Source organism: Lontra canadensis, unplaced genomic scaffold (assembly GCF_010015895.1).
Source record: "Lontra canadensis isolate GAN:19392208 unplaced genomic scaffold, GSC_riverotter_1.0 scaffold50, whole genome shotgun sequence".
NCBI lineage: Eukaryota > Metazoa > Chordata > Mammalia > Carnivora > Mustelidae > Lontra > Lontra canadensis.
In genome coordinates this window covers 661,734-677,572 of record NW_022631044.1, presented here as the reverse complement: position 1 = coordinate 677,572, position 15,839 = coordinate 661,734, and the positions used below count along the sequence as shown (strand labels likewise).

Here is a 15,839-nt window from a genome sequence, read left to right as displayed (position 1 = left end):
TCCCCTGGTAGCCCAGAACGGCGAGCCACCTGCATCTATGCCTTCTCTTCTGGCCCGGGAGGACATGAAGGCCCAGGGAGCAGCACCCTGGGTCCTGGGGTTGGGGGAAAGAAAGCTCTAGGGCATCTCCTCTGCCCTTTCCAATTAACAGATCTGAGAAGCCAGGTCCTGAGGGGCTGGGACAAGAGATGGGGTGTCTTGCGGTGGTAATGATGGATGGGGAGGAAGGACCATGTGGGGACAGGTGTGGCTTCAGCCAGACCTGGAGGCCCAGGGCTGATGCAGATGAGAGGCAGGGTGGGTCAAGGAGAGCAGATCCAGAGGACACAGAGAAGCCCCAGAGGAACGAACCCCTCTCCCAGTCTCTGGCCTCCCCGCAGGTGCCCCAAGCCCCCCAGATGACCCACGTGTCTGGCTGCAATCTTGGAGGAGCCCACGAGGTTGCCATCGCCATCCAGGACATCAATGCCTTCCTCCAGCTCCCCATACCGCATCAGGACCACGTTGCAGATGTTGGCACTGGCTGGAGAGAGAGAGGGGAGCAGGGGGCAGGAGTGAGAGGGGAGAATGCTGCTCTAGCTGGTGGAGAAAGTCACTAGGCTGCACCCAAGCCTCTTGGCCCCTAGCAGCAACAGTCCCAAGGAAGTGTAGCGTCTGCGTTCGGACACAATGGGTGAAAGTATGTTTCTGCAGCTCATCGCCCTCCCTTAGCCTGCTGAGGGACTCAGGGACCCTTGAGAACCTGGTGAGCTAAGGCAGAAAATAACCAGTGGGAGGGAGGAAGGGGACAAGGTTCAGGAGCTAGAGAGCGACCAGTTTTCAAGGGAGCTGCCTGCCTTTCCCCAGGGGTGGGCCTGGCAGGCAGGCAAAGTGAACGTCCATCAGCAAGGGCTCCCTGGCTTGAAGACGCTCTGCCAGTGCCACATGTTCTGTCATCAGCAATTCCGTCCCTGGGGCTGCCTTTCTGGGTCTTTTCCTGAGGAGCGCCTTCCACCCCCCACGCCCCCACCATTCAGCCCTTTGCTCCTCAGAGAGAACCAAGTCCCCAGAGATTTGCTTCTCTGACAGCAGGTGTCGGAGCAGGCAGGAACCTTAGTGCTCTCCCAGCACCGCCCCCTCATCATATGGAAGGAAAAGTGAGGCTCAGGGGAGGCGGGTGACTTATCTGAGGTCACACAGCAAAGTGGGACAGAACTAAACTTCTGTGGACCCAGGAGACAGGAGGGTCCGGGGAGGGAGGTCAGGCAGAGATAAAGGCCAGCCTTCTACAGTGTCACTTCAGATGGCTGGGTTCCGTCCCTGGGCAACGAGATCATGACAGACCTGGGCTGAGGCAGGGGGTGGGGAGAGGGGGGCTCTTGGCTCCTCAGTTAAATGTTGGATGCCAGAGCTTGGGGGCCGCATGTCAGCTGGTGGCCAGCCCCCAGGAGTCTCCCTCTGCTCCTCTCAACTGGAACTCGCAGGGCCGGGCTGGGGTTGACCTAGCTTGACTTCCCCCAACCCAGCTCCAGGCTAAAAGTGGGGGGACTTGAGGGTGGTGGGCACATGGGGAGTGGGGGGGTGACAAATGTGGAGGCCGCCTGCTTCACTCCTCCCCCCAAAGCGCCTTGCTGTGTTTAAAGTTTTAATTTTTGCTAATTAATGTCAATTAATTTTGTATAATGAGTGTTTAATTTTGGGGAGTGTGTGAGCCTGGGAGCGACTGCAGTTCTGGGCTGTGAACGCTGATTAGCATCAACACCTGCTGCTTCCCCACTCCCTCCAGTGGGGGGGCACGAGGGTTTGGGGAGCTGTGGGGCTGCCGGGCCTAGTGGGCAGGTGGAGTAGGAGGAGGACCGCAGATGCTCCTGGTGCCCGAGCCAAGGCTGGGGAGCAGGCAGCAAGGGTGCCTGCAGCTGGGGCACGGGGTGCCGCAGGTGAGGGGCGGCTTGCGGCCCTGAGGGTCTCTGAGCCTCAGTCTCCTGTTTCAGTACGGTGGGGAGGTGGAATAAACAGAGAGGAGGGCCAAGATGTTCTGCAGTCTTTGGAGAAGCAAAGCAGGAAACCGAATACAGCTCTAAAATGTATTTACAGCACATATGCCGTCCTTGAGTAGCTCCTGTGTTTCCACACGACACTCAGCCGCAGTGGTAACCATGGGCAGACCTCTCCTGCAGCCGGTCCCTCCTGTCCTCCCAGCAGCATCGCTCACCTGCCTCACACAGCCAGGGGCGAGCTCAGGAGACATATGGCAAGGTTTGGAGACGTTTTTGATGATCTCGACCTGGGGTGGGGGTGGCTAGTCATCTATGGCGGAGAGACCAGAGGTGCTGCTCACCATCCTACAGGGCACAGTCCCCACCACAAAGAGTTATCTGGTCCGAAATGCAAGTAGTGCTGACATTGAGAAACCCTCGTCTTCCATAGAGACAGACATAAGAGGGAAGGTGAATTGGAAGTAAGGAAGGAGAGGTTGGGAGCCTGGATTTGGGGCCAGTGGGGCTTGAGTGACAGTCCTGGCTCTGAATCTTGCCCTTCTTGTTCTCAGGGGTAAGCCCCTGTGGGCCCTGGGTGCTGCCAGCCCAGGTGTTAGGGCCCAGAATGGCCCCCAGAGTGGCCTTGGGAAGTGGACACCTGGCCTAGTGTTAGCGCCTCGCCCTCTAGTGGCGGCAGGACCACTCTGCATACCTCACGCCTCTGGGGCGGCCAGGCCCGTGGTTCCCAGGAGATCCAACAAAACTACCGGAGAAGATATTGGGCTTTTCTGCCCTCTGAGAACTGCTTACATCACTACCACACCAGCACTGCCGCTGTGGGAGAGGCAAAGCTAAAGGAATGTGGTCCAGGTGGTGAGAATCCGCCTGAAGTCAGGAGCCACCAGCTCATTCTGTGACCCTATGCCACCACCCTTACCAGGCTTCCCTGGTTATAAAAGGACCTGCTGCATTTAGCATCACTATGGAATCTCTGGGCACTGGCTGAGCTCACACGGAACGTCAGCTTCTGCACCCAAGCCCCCACCAGGATAGGAAAGCCAGGGACAGCTGAAACATCTCTAGCCCCAAGGCGTGCCCATGTGGGCACAGGTGCAGGGGACAAAGAAGAGATTATTTAGAAGTGGTGGTTCACCAGTCCCAGACTCATGGTGGCATCTTGCTCGCTCTCTGCCATTTCCAGTGTAGAATGTAGCCAGAGCAGATGGAGTAGGACTTTGGTTCAAACACAAAACCACTTGGGATGAAACACACAGCAGGAAAAGAAGTGAAAACCCAGTGTCCTTCCCCTCAGCCCCTCAAAGACAGTTCAGGCACGAGTAAGCCCTCTCTTCTAAGCTACCTGGATGGAAAAAAGACAGAGAAAATCCTAAAAAACCACCCTAAAATGATGGCACCCCCAGCTCCCTCCCTCAGAGGAGCCCACAGTTCTTGCTGACTACTCAAATGGCACATGCCCTGCAGTATATTCTGTTGGACCTACACTGGTGGACCATTTTATTGAGCACCTGCTGTATGCATAGGCGACCAGCTATCCCCGTCTTTGAGCAATGAGAACACGAGACGGTCTCAGTGATTTCATTTCTGTGATCTCATCCAGAGCATTCATTTCTGCCGTATTCCATTTGAGGCTCCCTGATCCCTCCTATCCCACTCCTGGCAAGTCCAGCTCCCGAGTCACGAGCACTGAGAGCCGAAGCAAACAAAAAAGAGAGAGAAATAGAGACCAGCCATGGGCCATGGGTCTCCTTTCTAGCACACCAGCAAGATCTATTATTGACAGTATCAGCAGGTTAATTAAGCAGTCTGTTAGTGATCATGTTAAGAAAGCTGGCACATTTTCAACTCGGATTGACGCCATTCAAGACTCAGGCATAACTGATGTTGGAGAAGCTCTGCTGAGAGATGTCACAAGATGAGAGAGGGAGAGAGAGGGAGATCGCTTCACACTGATGGCAAGCTCAGTGTCAAGTCCTGAGGAAAATATGCTCTTGACTGCTGCAGATGTTCTCACATCAGACCCATCGTGATGCAAAATCATGCAGATTGCGAACAGCTAATGAAGCACCCTGTGTAAAAGGGACAGTGCAGGGAAGAAGAGAGAGCAGTAGACAGAAAGACAAATGTGCAAAAAAAAAGTCCTGCAAAAGGAGACAACGGGGGAGCCTACCCCCTGATCTACCACAGGAACGGAGGCACGGACTGGCGGGGTTAGGAGTCAAGAAACATGCCCACCCGTGGGAGAAATGAGTTTTCAGTAAAGCAGTTACTGCAACTCCCAGGACAGGACCATTCAAACACAAAGGGGAAGCCGTGGGCTATTGGGCTTTTCCTTTGGGGACAACAAAATATCTTCACTCTTTGGTTCTAAGAGGCATTTCCCCACATTATAATGGTTTAGAAGTCATGAGGTGCCTTACAACGGACGTCGGGGTGGAGGGAGCGGAAGCCCTTACCCGCGGCCGGTGCATGTGTAAACTTGGCCACGTGTAGAGGTTCATTCAAGTGTCACCTCAGCTACCCATAGCAGTCTGCACAGAATCTGAACTTAAACTTAGATTCCTAATTGTTGCCTAAAACATCTTTTTAGAACTTACACTATAATGGAGCACGGACATGAAAAGTTATTGTACATGCAGAAGATCGTCTGCCAGATACCAGGCAATGCAATTAAAGACAGCAGAAATTGCCAAACCATAGATAGCTACCCTAAAGAAATGCTTGCCCATATGCACAAAGAGACATTTACAAGGATGTTAATTATAGCACTGTTTGTAAGAGCAAATAATTAGAAACAACCTAAATGTCCACCATTAGGGAACTCACATGGGAAGATCTCCAAAACAAACTTATGTGAAGAAAGCTACCGAGTACGTACAGGGTGATTAACTCTATGTAAAACCTCATAACTGGGATGCGTGCGCCTACTGTGTGCCCGGAAATCCACAGGTAACATTCCGGAAGGTTCACACCTCACACGGTGATTCCCTTGGGAAGGGAACTAAATTTAGGAATTAGGGGTTGTTGAAAGACTTCCACCTTCTTTTTTTTTTTTTAACCTTGTTTTTCTAAATACCATTTGAATTTTTGTAATGAGAATATAACTGTGCTTTCCTTGTCTAAGAAGTGAAAAGAAACGGCCAAACTTCCTAAGTAGATCATAGACATTTGAAAGCCATCAGGGATTGGTGTGACCTACTCATGGTTCCCACACTTCGGGGGCTATAGGTGAGAAACTTCCTAAAGAAGCTGATTAACTTCAGGAATAGTTTTTCCTTCAAGTAAAGAAAAAAAATATGAAACCACAAATATAACCAAGTAGGAAATGCAGACCAAAAAAGAAAATTCCCCCATATTTTTCTATGCTTTGAAATTATACTGTTGGTTTTAAAGGGGCCCAAAGGGCCAAGACTAGGAGCAGGGTTACAGAAAGCAGTGGTGGCCGTGATGCTGGGTTTAACAACCCAAGTCCAAAAGAGAAGTGGAGAATGTGAGCGAGTCTCAGATTCAAACTCTGATCTTGAAGAAAGTGACTCAGATTGATTGTGTGGTGAAGGCTTGTTTATTCCTTCACATGAGCAGGGAATACAGTTCTCTCCTCTTCCGAAAGGCTATTGTATTAATGCCCCTTGTAACTGAGGCATCTAAGCATTGAGAAATATGGCCCCTGATATCTGTGACTTTTAAGAAATAGGAAGCTGGGAAAATATATTTTATGTGACAAAGAGCCGCTACTCCTCATTAGCAGAGGGTCATGGTGACTGACTCCCAACAGCTATGCTACTCCCAGGGGATGAGTCTTAACTAATTATAGTAAATCCCTCCCTTGCCAGTGATGGATGGAGGAAGGGACATGTGACCAGCCCCAGCCAATGAGGGATGTCTGCAGGGGACTTCCAGGAAGAGTCTTCTCTCATTGAGGAAGAGGCAGCAGGCAGAGCCTCTTGACTGACGTCTGGGCTGTGGTGGGTCTGTGTGTGGTGCTTGGATTTCCTGCTGCCATTTTAGGACACAAAAGGGGCTGAAGAGCACAGAGGTGGAAGGAAGGGCCCAGGGTGTCTCACTCGGCGCTCGACCTTTGTGAGGTAATACCTTCATTTATTAGTTTAAGCTAGCTTGGGTCTGGTACTTTTGGCCAAAAATATTCATAAAATGTATAAAGAGATTTAACACTTGTTAAGAAAAAGGTAGTCATCAAAATCACCCCAAAAATATTTCAGTAGGAATTCGTGAAAGAAATAGTAAAAACTCAATGAACATGAACTCAAAGATAGATTTTTTAATCTAGAGAAAAATCTATCTGCGGGTGTTCTTTGGATGTGTTGGAGACTAATCCTCATCAGTTAAATGGTTTACGAATAGTGTGCGGCTCTTTTTCCTCACTTTGTTGACTTCTGGCATATAGTATAACATGTCATCAAATAAGCAATCCTTTCCCCCTCTGCTATACGCTTTTCATGTCATCAAAAAACTCTGCTCCTCCCCAGCGTTCATCTATATTTTCTTCTAGGAGCTTTAAACATTGTACTTTTCACATTTAGGTGTCTCTGGAATTTATCTTTGTGTATGGTATGAAATATGGGTTTTCTTTTCTCTCTCTTTTTTAAGGTTTTATTTTTTAAAAATATTTTATTTTTTGGGGGGCGCCTGGGTGGCTCAGTGGGTTAAGCCTCTGCCTTCGGCTCAGGTCATGGTCTCAGGGTCCTGGGATCGAGCCCCACATCGGGCTCTCTGTTCAGCGGGGAGCCTGCTTCCTCCTCTCTGCCTGCCTCTCTGCCTACTTGTGATCTCTGTCAAATAAATAAAATCTTAAAAAATATATATATTTTATTTATTTTTTTGACACAGAGCAAGCAAGAGGGAGAGAGACAGAGAGTAAGCACAAGCTGGGGGAATGGCAGGCAGGGGAGAAGCAGGCTCCCCGCTGAGCAAGGAGCCCAATGAGGGGCTCAATCCCAGGACCCCAGGATCATGACCTGAGCCAAAGGTAGATGCTTAACCAATTGAGCCACCCAGGTGCCCCTTTTCTCTCTTCTCTATTTGAAAACCCAAACACCCAATAAAGTTAAGAAAAAAATTCTCAACCATTCTGGGAATTGGAAAAATGCAAATTAAAATGAGAAAAGAACCATTTCAGATGGACAAAAAATTTTCAAGATTGATAACACCAAATGTAGGGAAACCAAAATGTAATCCTCGCAGGTGGAATAAAAAGCCAGTATGCTCATTTGGCAATATGCAGCAAAGCTAGGTGTGCATGTGCCCTCTGACATGGCCATTCCATTTCTAGGTACCGTGATTCTCGACACTGGATGCACACCTGAAACTAAATCTGAGATAGGGTCCAGGTCTCTGCATGTTTTAAAGCCCCCCCTCCCCGCTCAGGTGGCTGTTTGAAAACCTCTGTCCTGGGGAAGCTCCTACTTGTGTACACAGGGGCACACGTACAAGGCTGTGTAGTGTGGTACTATTGTGGTTCTTAGGATACATTGAGATTTTAGGACAGCCCTATAAAGACATCTAAAACTTATTGAGATTAAGATGCAGTTTACAGAACAGTACACATGTATGATCTCACTTATATTAAATGTATATTTATACAGGCACATTTATGTTATATAGAGATACAATAAATAGAGATTGCTACATTTTTAGATGTTTACTCAGATTTGGAGGGATATACACAGACTTACTATGGAGAGCAAAGTAGGATTGTTTACTTTAGAAAACAATCATATATTATCAAGGGGAAAAAAAACAGAACCATTTTAATGAGAAAAACGAAAACAAAAACATTCCAGTGGCAACCAGGAGACAAGCTCCCATCTTGGGTCCAGACTGACCCTGGTCAAAGTTCTCCCCACTCTGCTTCCTCTCTCACTCTCTCTCCTACCTTGTGGGTCATATGCACACACAGTAAATAATTCAAATTGTGTAGAAGTGTAAATAATAAAGCCAGTCTCCTTCCAACCTTTGGCCCTTAGCTTCCCCGTACCCTCCCCAGAGGCAACAACCACTCCAGCCAGGCTCTCATGGCCCTTGCCAGACACACTCGGTGTAGCTACAAGTGGAAATGGATGGACGTCACCACCCAAAACACACACACACACGCTCATGCCAGTCCCACTGGAACACAGCCCCAGCCCTGCCTCTGGAGGAGGGATGATTATCCAACAGGGACGTGCACCCTAGTATTTGCCTGATTTCATGATATTCTCCAATACTCCACCCGAAAGGCAGTGGTATAAGACACAGATTTTCTTTTAAATAGCTTGAGAATTTGGAGAGGGTTTCACAACCCATCCTAACGTGTCACACACTCAGGACTGGGAATTTCGGGACTGAAAAATCAGCCTGTAAATTTAGGTGTAGGCCGACTCTGAAGTTCAGGATCACTTCAACAAAGATTCCTGCTAACACATTCATCTTCTGGAAAACTCCCTTTTATCACAGTTGCTCCCTAGCTGAAAATTCTTCAGTAGTTCCCTATTAATCATAGGATAAAGCTCCAACTCCAAGCTAACACCCAGGGCCCGGATAGCCCTTGGCCCTGGCCCTTCCCGTACAGGCCCCACTCACCCACCCCCCCGCAAGCCTCCCACATTCATAACCCCCTCCCCTGCCTTGGGTTTCCCAGCCAAGCAGATTTCTCTGCTATCCGCGTTTCACTCATTATAAAATCTCTGACCCGGAAGGCCATTCATGCAATAAGCATTCACTGAGCACCTACTGTATGCCAGGTCTGGGGCCAGCTGCCCAGGAACAGATGACTTGATCACACAGGAGTGCCCCTTCTAGCTTTTTGGGCCAGGCTGCTACTTGGACGCTTCCCTAACCGGGGGTGGGGGGGGTGGGGGGTCAGGCAGCTCACTGCAATACAAGACTGTCAGTTTTTCAGAAGATCCTGCTGTCGTACTCCCACTTATGTGTGAGCATCTCTTGAGAGGTGGGGTCCAGAACCAAACAGACTCCTTTGTTCAGGGCTCTCTGTCTCTAGTAATGCAGCTGAAGTCTGAGTGAGCCTCCTCAGAGCCATATACCACACTGCAGACCTATTCTGAGCACACAGCCCACAAAATCCCCAGATCTTTATCCTTAGCACTCTGGCCAACTCAGGTCTTGGGCAAGCCTACACTTGTGTAGCTACATTTTTTGGAACAGCAAGCCTTACATCAAAACTTGCAATCTGAGATCCCGCACCTCTTGCCCACGAATTCATACTCCCTGCCAAGTTGCTGTGCCTGTTCCTTGAATGCGACCCACAGTTGTATGTGACCAAGGCCGTTCTAACGGAAGGGGACGAGATTGAAGACAGAGCCCACTAGAGACTTCCCTCTGGCTAACGTGGCCTCCCTACCCATGTCTCCTTGGGCCCTGACACACGCTGGGGGCCCATGTCAGCTCCAGGGCTGCTCATGCTTATGGCACCCAGCCCAGTCCACCCATCCTTCCAGATCCAACCCAGAAAGGTTGGAGAATGTAACCCGGATGACCTGGTAAGGTGGCTCATTGGTCACCCACCCTAGATTTGCCAACCAAAAGCATGACTGACGGTGTTAGAGAAAACTTACATAAGAAAACAGAACATTCAAAAAAATTTTTTTAATGAAAAACAACAACAAACCCAGAATGAATGTCCAAGGAGACATAGAATGTGACCACCAGTGTCATCGTGGTGGGCTCCCACGATGGGTACCCAATTTCAAAGCCTTTCTGCCCAGCTCTCATTTGATCACGGAACAAACCCACACTGAACAGTGTGTCCCAGGCATACAGTGAGCCTGGGGGTTGGGGATGAATGAGAGCCAGTCCCTGTCTTGGGGAGCTCACAGTTTGATGAAGGAGGCAAACTCGGGAACAAAATGGGCAGGTCCAGGTGACACACAGACACATACACGGTGCTGTGGTCTTGCCCTGACTGGGGCTACCAGGGAGGGCTTCTTGGAGGAGGAGGTGTCTGAGCTGAGAAACAAAGGCCTGGCAGTCAAGAGAAGGCAGAAGGTGGGGCTGAGTTAATGGGAAGAGCTGAGATTCCAGGCAAAGAGGGCCATGTGCAAAGGCCTGGGGCCCCTGAGAGAGGCAAATGGGAGGTCAAAGATTTACCACAGCTCCAGAGGCCAGGTCAAGGAAAGGACCAGAGGAGCCTAAAGGCTGTGGATGCCACATTGTCATTGACCGAATGGAAGGAGTGCACATTCCAGGCTTGGCTAATACAGGTGCACCCTGCTGTCTTCTAACCACGGGGATGAGGCATGGTGGGGTGGCCAGGACTAACCCTTGGGGCTTGGACATACTGCCGTGGCCATCTCCCAGACAAGGCAAGCAAGATGGCTTGAACACCAAGCAAGGAGCCACAAAGGGGGAATCCATGACACCAAGACCCCAGTGGCCTGGGGGGGTGGAAGGAGTGAGGAGATGGGGTGGGCCAGATGTGTGGACAGAAGACCTTCTCCCAAGCACTGCCCAGATATCCCGAGGAACAGACTCCCCGGTGAATGGAATATGCTGTGACATTTAACATAAGGGACTACTGCGGACAGTGCAGGAAGAAGTCATGTTCTGGCAAAGGGGTGAGGAGGCTGAGGCTCAGGCCTTGCCTCAGGGAGCTCAGAGCCCACAGGCCCCTGCTGGGAGTGGATGTGACCAGGCAGCTGGGTAGGGCAGGGTGTGTGTGTGACCTTCAGGGCTTCCTCCCCTCACCCCTGCATACACATATGCAGAGACTGGTACGGAGATGTGTTGGCCTGGGGACACCTGGGGATCCCCCCTCTTGGCCCCTGGCTAGCTGCCCTGCACCATGCATGCCTCTTCCTCTTGCCAGTGTCCCCTCGTGGCACCTGCGACCCCTCATTCCTCCCGCTGGTCTCTCCTGCCAGCTCCCAGCCCAAGGCCTCATGAGAAGGCTGTTTGCAGGGCCTGCTTCTCCTGGAATGGACTCTGCTCATGGAGACTGGCAGTTGGACCTGGGGGGAGGGGCTGTTTTTCCAATGCCTCCTCGACTGACCTTTAATTACACTGTTTGCCCAGCTCCCCAAACCATTAACTCCCACCTCACAGCAACCATCAATTAATGGAGGGCCTGCTCTGAGCTCGAGCTCCTGAACACAATTAAGCGTGACAGTCCACAAATAAGAAAGAACTGGAGAATTAATTAAGGTCTAAACAAATTAATTACCAGTCCCCAATCGATTCCGATGCCAGCACACATGCTCCTGGGCTCACCGGCTCTCCTAGCATCTCCATGTATAAATAGAAACCAAGATTTCCAACATGATGGCTGCTCTGGACCAGGGCAAAGCAAGGCTCTGGAACCATCGTGAGGGAGAGAAGGGCTCAGTGGGCGTCCTCAGGGCTCCTCACGTGCTCGGCACACGTGTGTGCATGCACACACGTACAACCCCCACTGAAAAACTCGGGTCAGCCTGGAAGTGGGGTGCTCCTGGTGGGGTGCCTCTGGCCAGATCCCTCAGTTTCTCAGTGGTGGTGAGGGGCTGTCCAAGGGGACTGAAAGTAGCCTGGGCTGGGCCTTTGCAGTCTGGGCTGTAGCCAACTTAGGATAACTTTCAGAGTCGGGATGTGTTTCTTCTTCTTTAAAATGGGGATGGCTCACCCTGCCTTGGGTCCTCCCAGAGAGACAATGTGGGGAACGAGGGGGAACAGAGGCCTGCTGGGGAACACATGGAGAATGGTAGGGCCCCTGCAGGCCCAGGGGAGGCCTACAGTCTGTCACAGACATCCCAGTGGGGAGTGGCTGAAGTGGAGGCTGGTCCAAGGCCAGAGAGGGGTAAGGGCAGTAGGGTCAAGTTGGGAAACGAGGTGTCCTGTGACTAGAGTCTCAGGCTCACTCTTGGGCAGCAGGGGCCCAGCGAAGGGAGGTGTCCTCCTGTCTCCCAAACTGCAGGCTGGAGCAGGGCAGAACTCACTTGGCAGGGCAATGGGAAGAATCAATGGAGCCCGGGAGCCTCCTCCTTCCCTGAGCCTGAGTTCCCAGCTTGGCCAGGAAGGAGGGGGTGGGGATGTCATCTCTGAGCACAGGGCACATAGGCAGGCCCTTTCAGGACCCTTCCCCGTCAAGAGCCCTTCTGCTCTACACTCACCACCCCCCCTCCCCTCAGACGCTCACACTCATTCCACCAACCAGGGCTTAATCCTGTCACTTCAAACTCCTCCTTCCTGTGGGCACGAAAGGCTCCCTGAGTCCTACCTCCCCAAAGGTCTGAAGGACAATGGACCCTCTACCAGGCAAAGCAAGTCCTGGGCAAGCTTCTTGGTGGCCTTGCTGTTGGTGTGGCCTGGCCTAGCCAGCCGTGGAAAGCAGGGTGATTGCCCGTAGGGACCGAGGCCCTGCCAGCATGCAGTGAGGCCTAGAGAAGCCATCTAAGCCTGAGAATAAGGTGAAGGGTAGCCACGTGCATGGGCTATAGGACAGCCTGAGACAACAAGGGGCCCCAAAACCGGTGAGGGGCCATGCTTGTTTATCCTGCACACCACCGTGTGGGCATGTACCAGGGGGGACTCAGCAGGCACCATTTGTAGACGGGCCTGGGAGGACATCAGGGGCCTGGGAGGGGGAAGCCTCTGTGTAGGTGAGGAGAAACTGGGGCTAGGGGTGGAAGGAAGGTAGGCACACAGCCAGGACTCGGGAAGCAGCCTTGAGGAAGCAGCCAGAGAGGATCTGCTGCTCTCAAGATCCTGGCAAACTAGGACTATCAGGACGGCAAACCACATTGTGTGCAACCTGTGCAACTGGCTAGGGAGATCTCAAGAGCCCTCAACAGTGGCTGGACCTGCCAGGTTCCTCTCAGATCAGCCAGGAGGAGCCCAAAGAGGAATGCATCAGAAAGTCTCCGAGGGTGGGGATGGCAGACAGGGTTAAACCGGAAAGTGGGGTCTTTCTTCCTGAAGGAGCTCCAGAGGTTAGGACCACCCCCAAGGTCATCCAGCAAGATGGCCAGCAGAGCCAGGCTGGAACAGACCTGTGGCAAAGTCCTTGTCTGCAGCTTGGCTCAAGGACAGATTACATCTCGGCCGAGTCCCAGATCCAGTCCAGTGCAGCTCAGAGCCGCCCACCTTCTGAGGCTGCCTCTGACCCTCCAGCCCGGGAGAGTGGGGAACGCAAGATCGGCAGCCTTGTTCGCTCAATTAGGCCCCTTAACAAAGTCAGATCTAAAGAGTTATTCCATTAGTGGCCCATGCCAGAAATAGCTGAGAGTTCATTAAAAGTGTGGAGTTGCTATAGCAATTATCTGGGTCAGCTGAGGCTCACCGGGGCAGCTGGGCCTGGGAGTTCATTAGCCTCTGGCCAACAAGGAACAAGGCTGTCAGGTAATGATCTCCCACCTCCTCGCAGGGGCTTTGCAGGTGCTCCCAAGCACTTTCCTATGAATGGAATCTGGTCGGTGGTAGTCTGATCCTCCCACAGCTCTGGGCTACAGGAAGGTAGGTACCAGCACTCCCATTTTACGGGTGGGGAAGTTAAGCCCTAGAGGTGAAGCATGAGATCGGGACAATGAACCTGGATCTGACTCTGGCTCTTCAGCCTTAGCCTTGGCACCCGGGAGGTCACAGGACCTCGTGCCACTCCTGGGCTGCTCCCCGGCCTTGTCCTCTGGCATCACACTTGAACTTGGTATCATGGTTCAAGTGTATACTTCTCTTTTGATGATGAATCACACACTGCCTCATGCTTCTGTCAATGCTGTTTCTTTTCAGTTTTTAAAAAACTTTCTACTGCAGCGCCCACTTCCAAGCAAGGCGTGGGATTCTCAAGAGCCAGGCTGGGCCTGATGGGATGGCCCAAGGCATCTCCTGGGAGCTCAGAGCCTCCAAAACCATCAAAGTCTTGGCCAAAGGCAGTGAAATCCCCTACACACACACACACACACACACACACACACACACACACAGAGGTACCACAATTACCTGACTACAAATGGAGGCCTCCAGAACCTCAATGGTCCACAATACCCATGAGCTCAGAACACTAGACTAGAAAGCGCTCTGAGCCTTCTTTTGTGCCAGGAATCCCTGTGACGGTCACGGACCAGGAGAAGCTGATGCACCCCCTCCAAATAATGTCCCCAAATGCGTGACACAAAACACACAGGATTATAAAGGGATTATATTGGAATACATTATCAAACTATTTTTTTCATTGTGGTATAGTAACAGGTATGCTCTTTAATTAATGAGTTAAAAGACAAGACCTACCAGCGGATTGAATAAATATCATAATTTTGACTTAGTGTTGCACATAAACAGTATTTTGGAATCCCCGTAACAACTGTAATGGGACATGAAAATATCTGTGATTTCTATGGGTAAAAAAGCCACTTTCTCATTATTGTGGCTTGCTGCCTACAGTCACAATGAAAGGAAATGTTAAATTTCAGTTCGAGGCTAGTGTAGACATTTCTCCCAGCCAAGTTCATGGGATCCACCACATTCTATCTACTAGCTCTTTGGCGGGCCTGTGGGCTACTCTGGTGTTCAAAGCAGGATCTCGGTCACAGGGCTTGCCAGCGGGGCCCCGCTCACCCTGACTTCTGTCCACCCATGTTCTGCATAGTCACCCACGCCAGGAGACCCCTGACGTCAGAAACGGTCTGCAAAGGCGGTCCAACTCCCCAAGACCCCTGCAGCCCCTCCCACCCAGGTGTGACTCTCAGGTGCCCGCCCACCCGCGCATGCGCCTCGGCACAGGTGCAGGTCTTACCTACGGCGGGGAACGGCACAAATCTCTGGACAAGAAGGCGGGTGGCCGGGGTGAACTTGTTGGCTTTCTGAACCAGGACATTAAGGCCCACCTTCGGAAGAAAGAGAGAACGTGCGTGCGTGGTGCTGCAGGGGCCTGGCAGGCTGGGGCAGGAGCAGAGAGTGAGCGGCACTGTCTGTCCGGACCCCAAGTCTTCAGCGTTCCCTGCTGCCACCTGGCCCCAGTGCCGCCATGCAAAGCGTCACACGGCCCAGTCATCCCAGTTAAGCAGCCTGTGAGGGAGGCTGAGGGGAAAGCCTCAGACCTCTCAGAGAAGAGAGGAAGAAATGCTGCTGTTATCAGAGCACAGAATCGGCAAGTAAATTAAGTGTGGGAACCCTCATTCTCACCTCAGCCTCTGAGCACCCCCTTTCTCAGGCCCCACTGTGGGCTCAGTCATGGTCCTAAGCACTAGGGCTCAGGAGGAGATCCACACACGTGCCCACAGGTGACTGCTGAGCTAAGCTGAGCAGAGGCCGGAGCAGGACAGGGCGCAATGCACATCCCCGGCTCATGCCCTCTTCACTTCGACCCCAGCCCCCCTACCTCAGCCTGAGACACTGGAGTCCCTCTTGCCTTCACCTTGTGCACTCCCTACTCCGATACGTTGCCCATGCTGTCCTTTGTCCTTCTAGAACACAGGTCCAACCACATCTACCACAACCAGCTCCTCCCCATGACCTGTGTGAAAACATGCGATCTCCTTCAAGTGGCTCCCCTACCTTCTCCTTCCAGGAATCCAGCTTACTGCTCGCCAGATGCTATGGGAGCTTTTCGGCCTTGGGGGCCTTTGCCCATGCTGGTCCCGATGACCCGAATGCCTTCCTTCTCTACCCAGTCCACATCTGTTCCATAAGGCCCACCTCTGAGCAGTCCTTCCAGTGACTTTCTAACAGTGGGAGTCACTGAACCGTTTCCTGCCTCAGTTCCCTTGTCTGTAGAAAGGGATGGTAATACCTACAGCATCCCAGGGCTGCTATAAGAATGTATGTCTAGAGTTTAGCATGAGCTTGGGGCATAAGAAACCTCAATGAATGAAGCTGTGTAAGAAGGTCGCCTCTCCCGGGCAGGAAGTTGCTACCTCTTGCTTCCTGAGTCCCTCCTCCCCAGCA

General features: G+C 51.7%; 1 protein-coding gene across 3 annotated transcripts in view; it reads right to left on the bottom strand.

Annotated features, from left to right (window-relative positions):
• SFXN5 (sideroflexin 5) overlaps window positions 1-15,839 on the bottom strand; it is a 110,716-nt gene that overhangs the window by 22,602 nt on the left and 72,275 nt on the right. For 2 of the 3 annotated variants that reach the window (XM_032873646.1, XM_032873647.1), the window contains exons 10-11: window positions 14,689-14,779; window positions 408-523 (exon numbers count right to left, since the gene is read on the bottom strand). In XM_032873646.1, the coding sequence (XP_032729537.1) occupies window positions 408-523; window positions 14,689-14,779 (207 nt within the window). The remainder of the gene's footprint in view (window positions 1-407; window positions 524-14,688; window positions 14,780-15,839) is intronic. The other variant, XM_032873648.1, reaches the window with a different exon arrangement.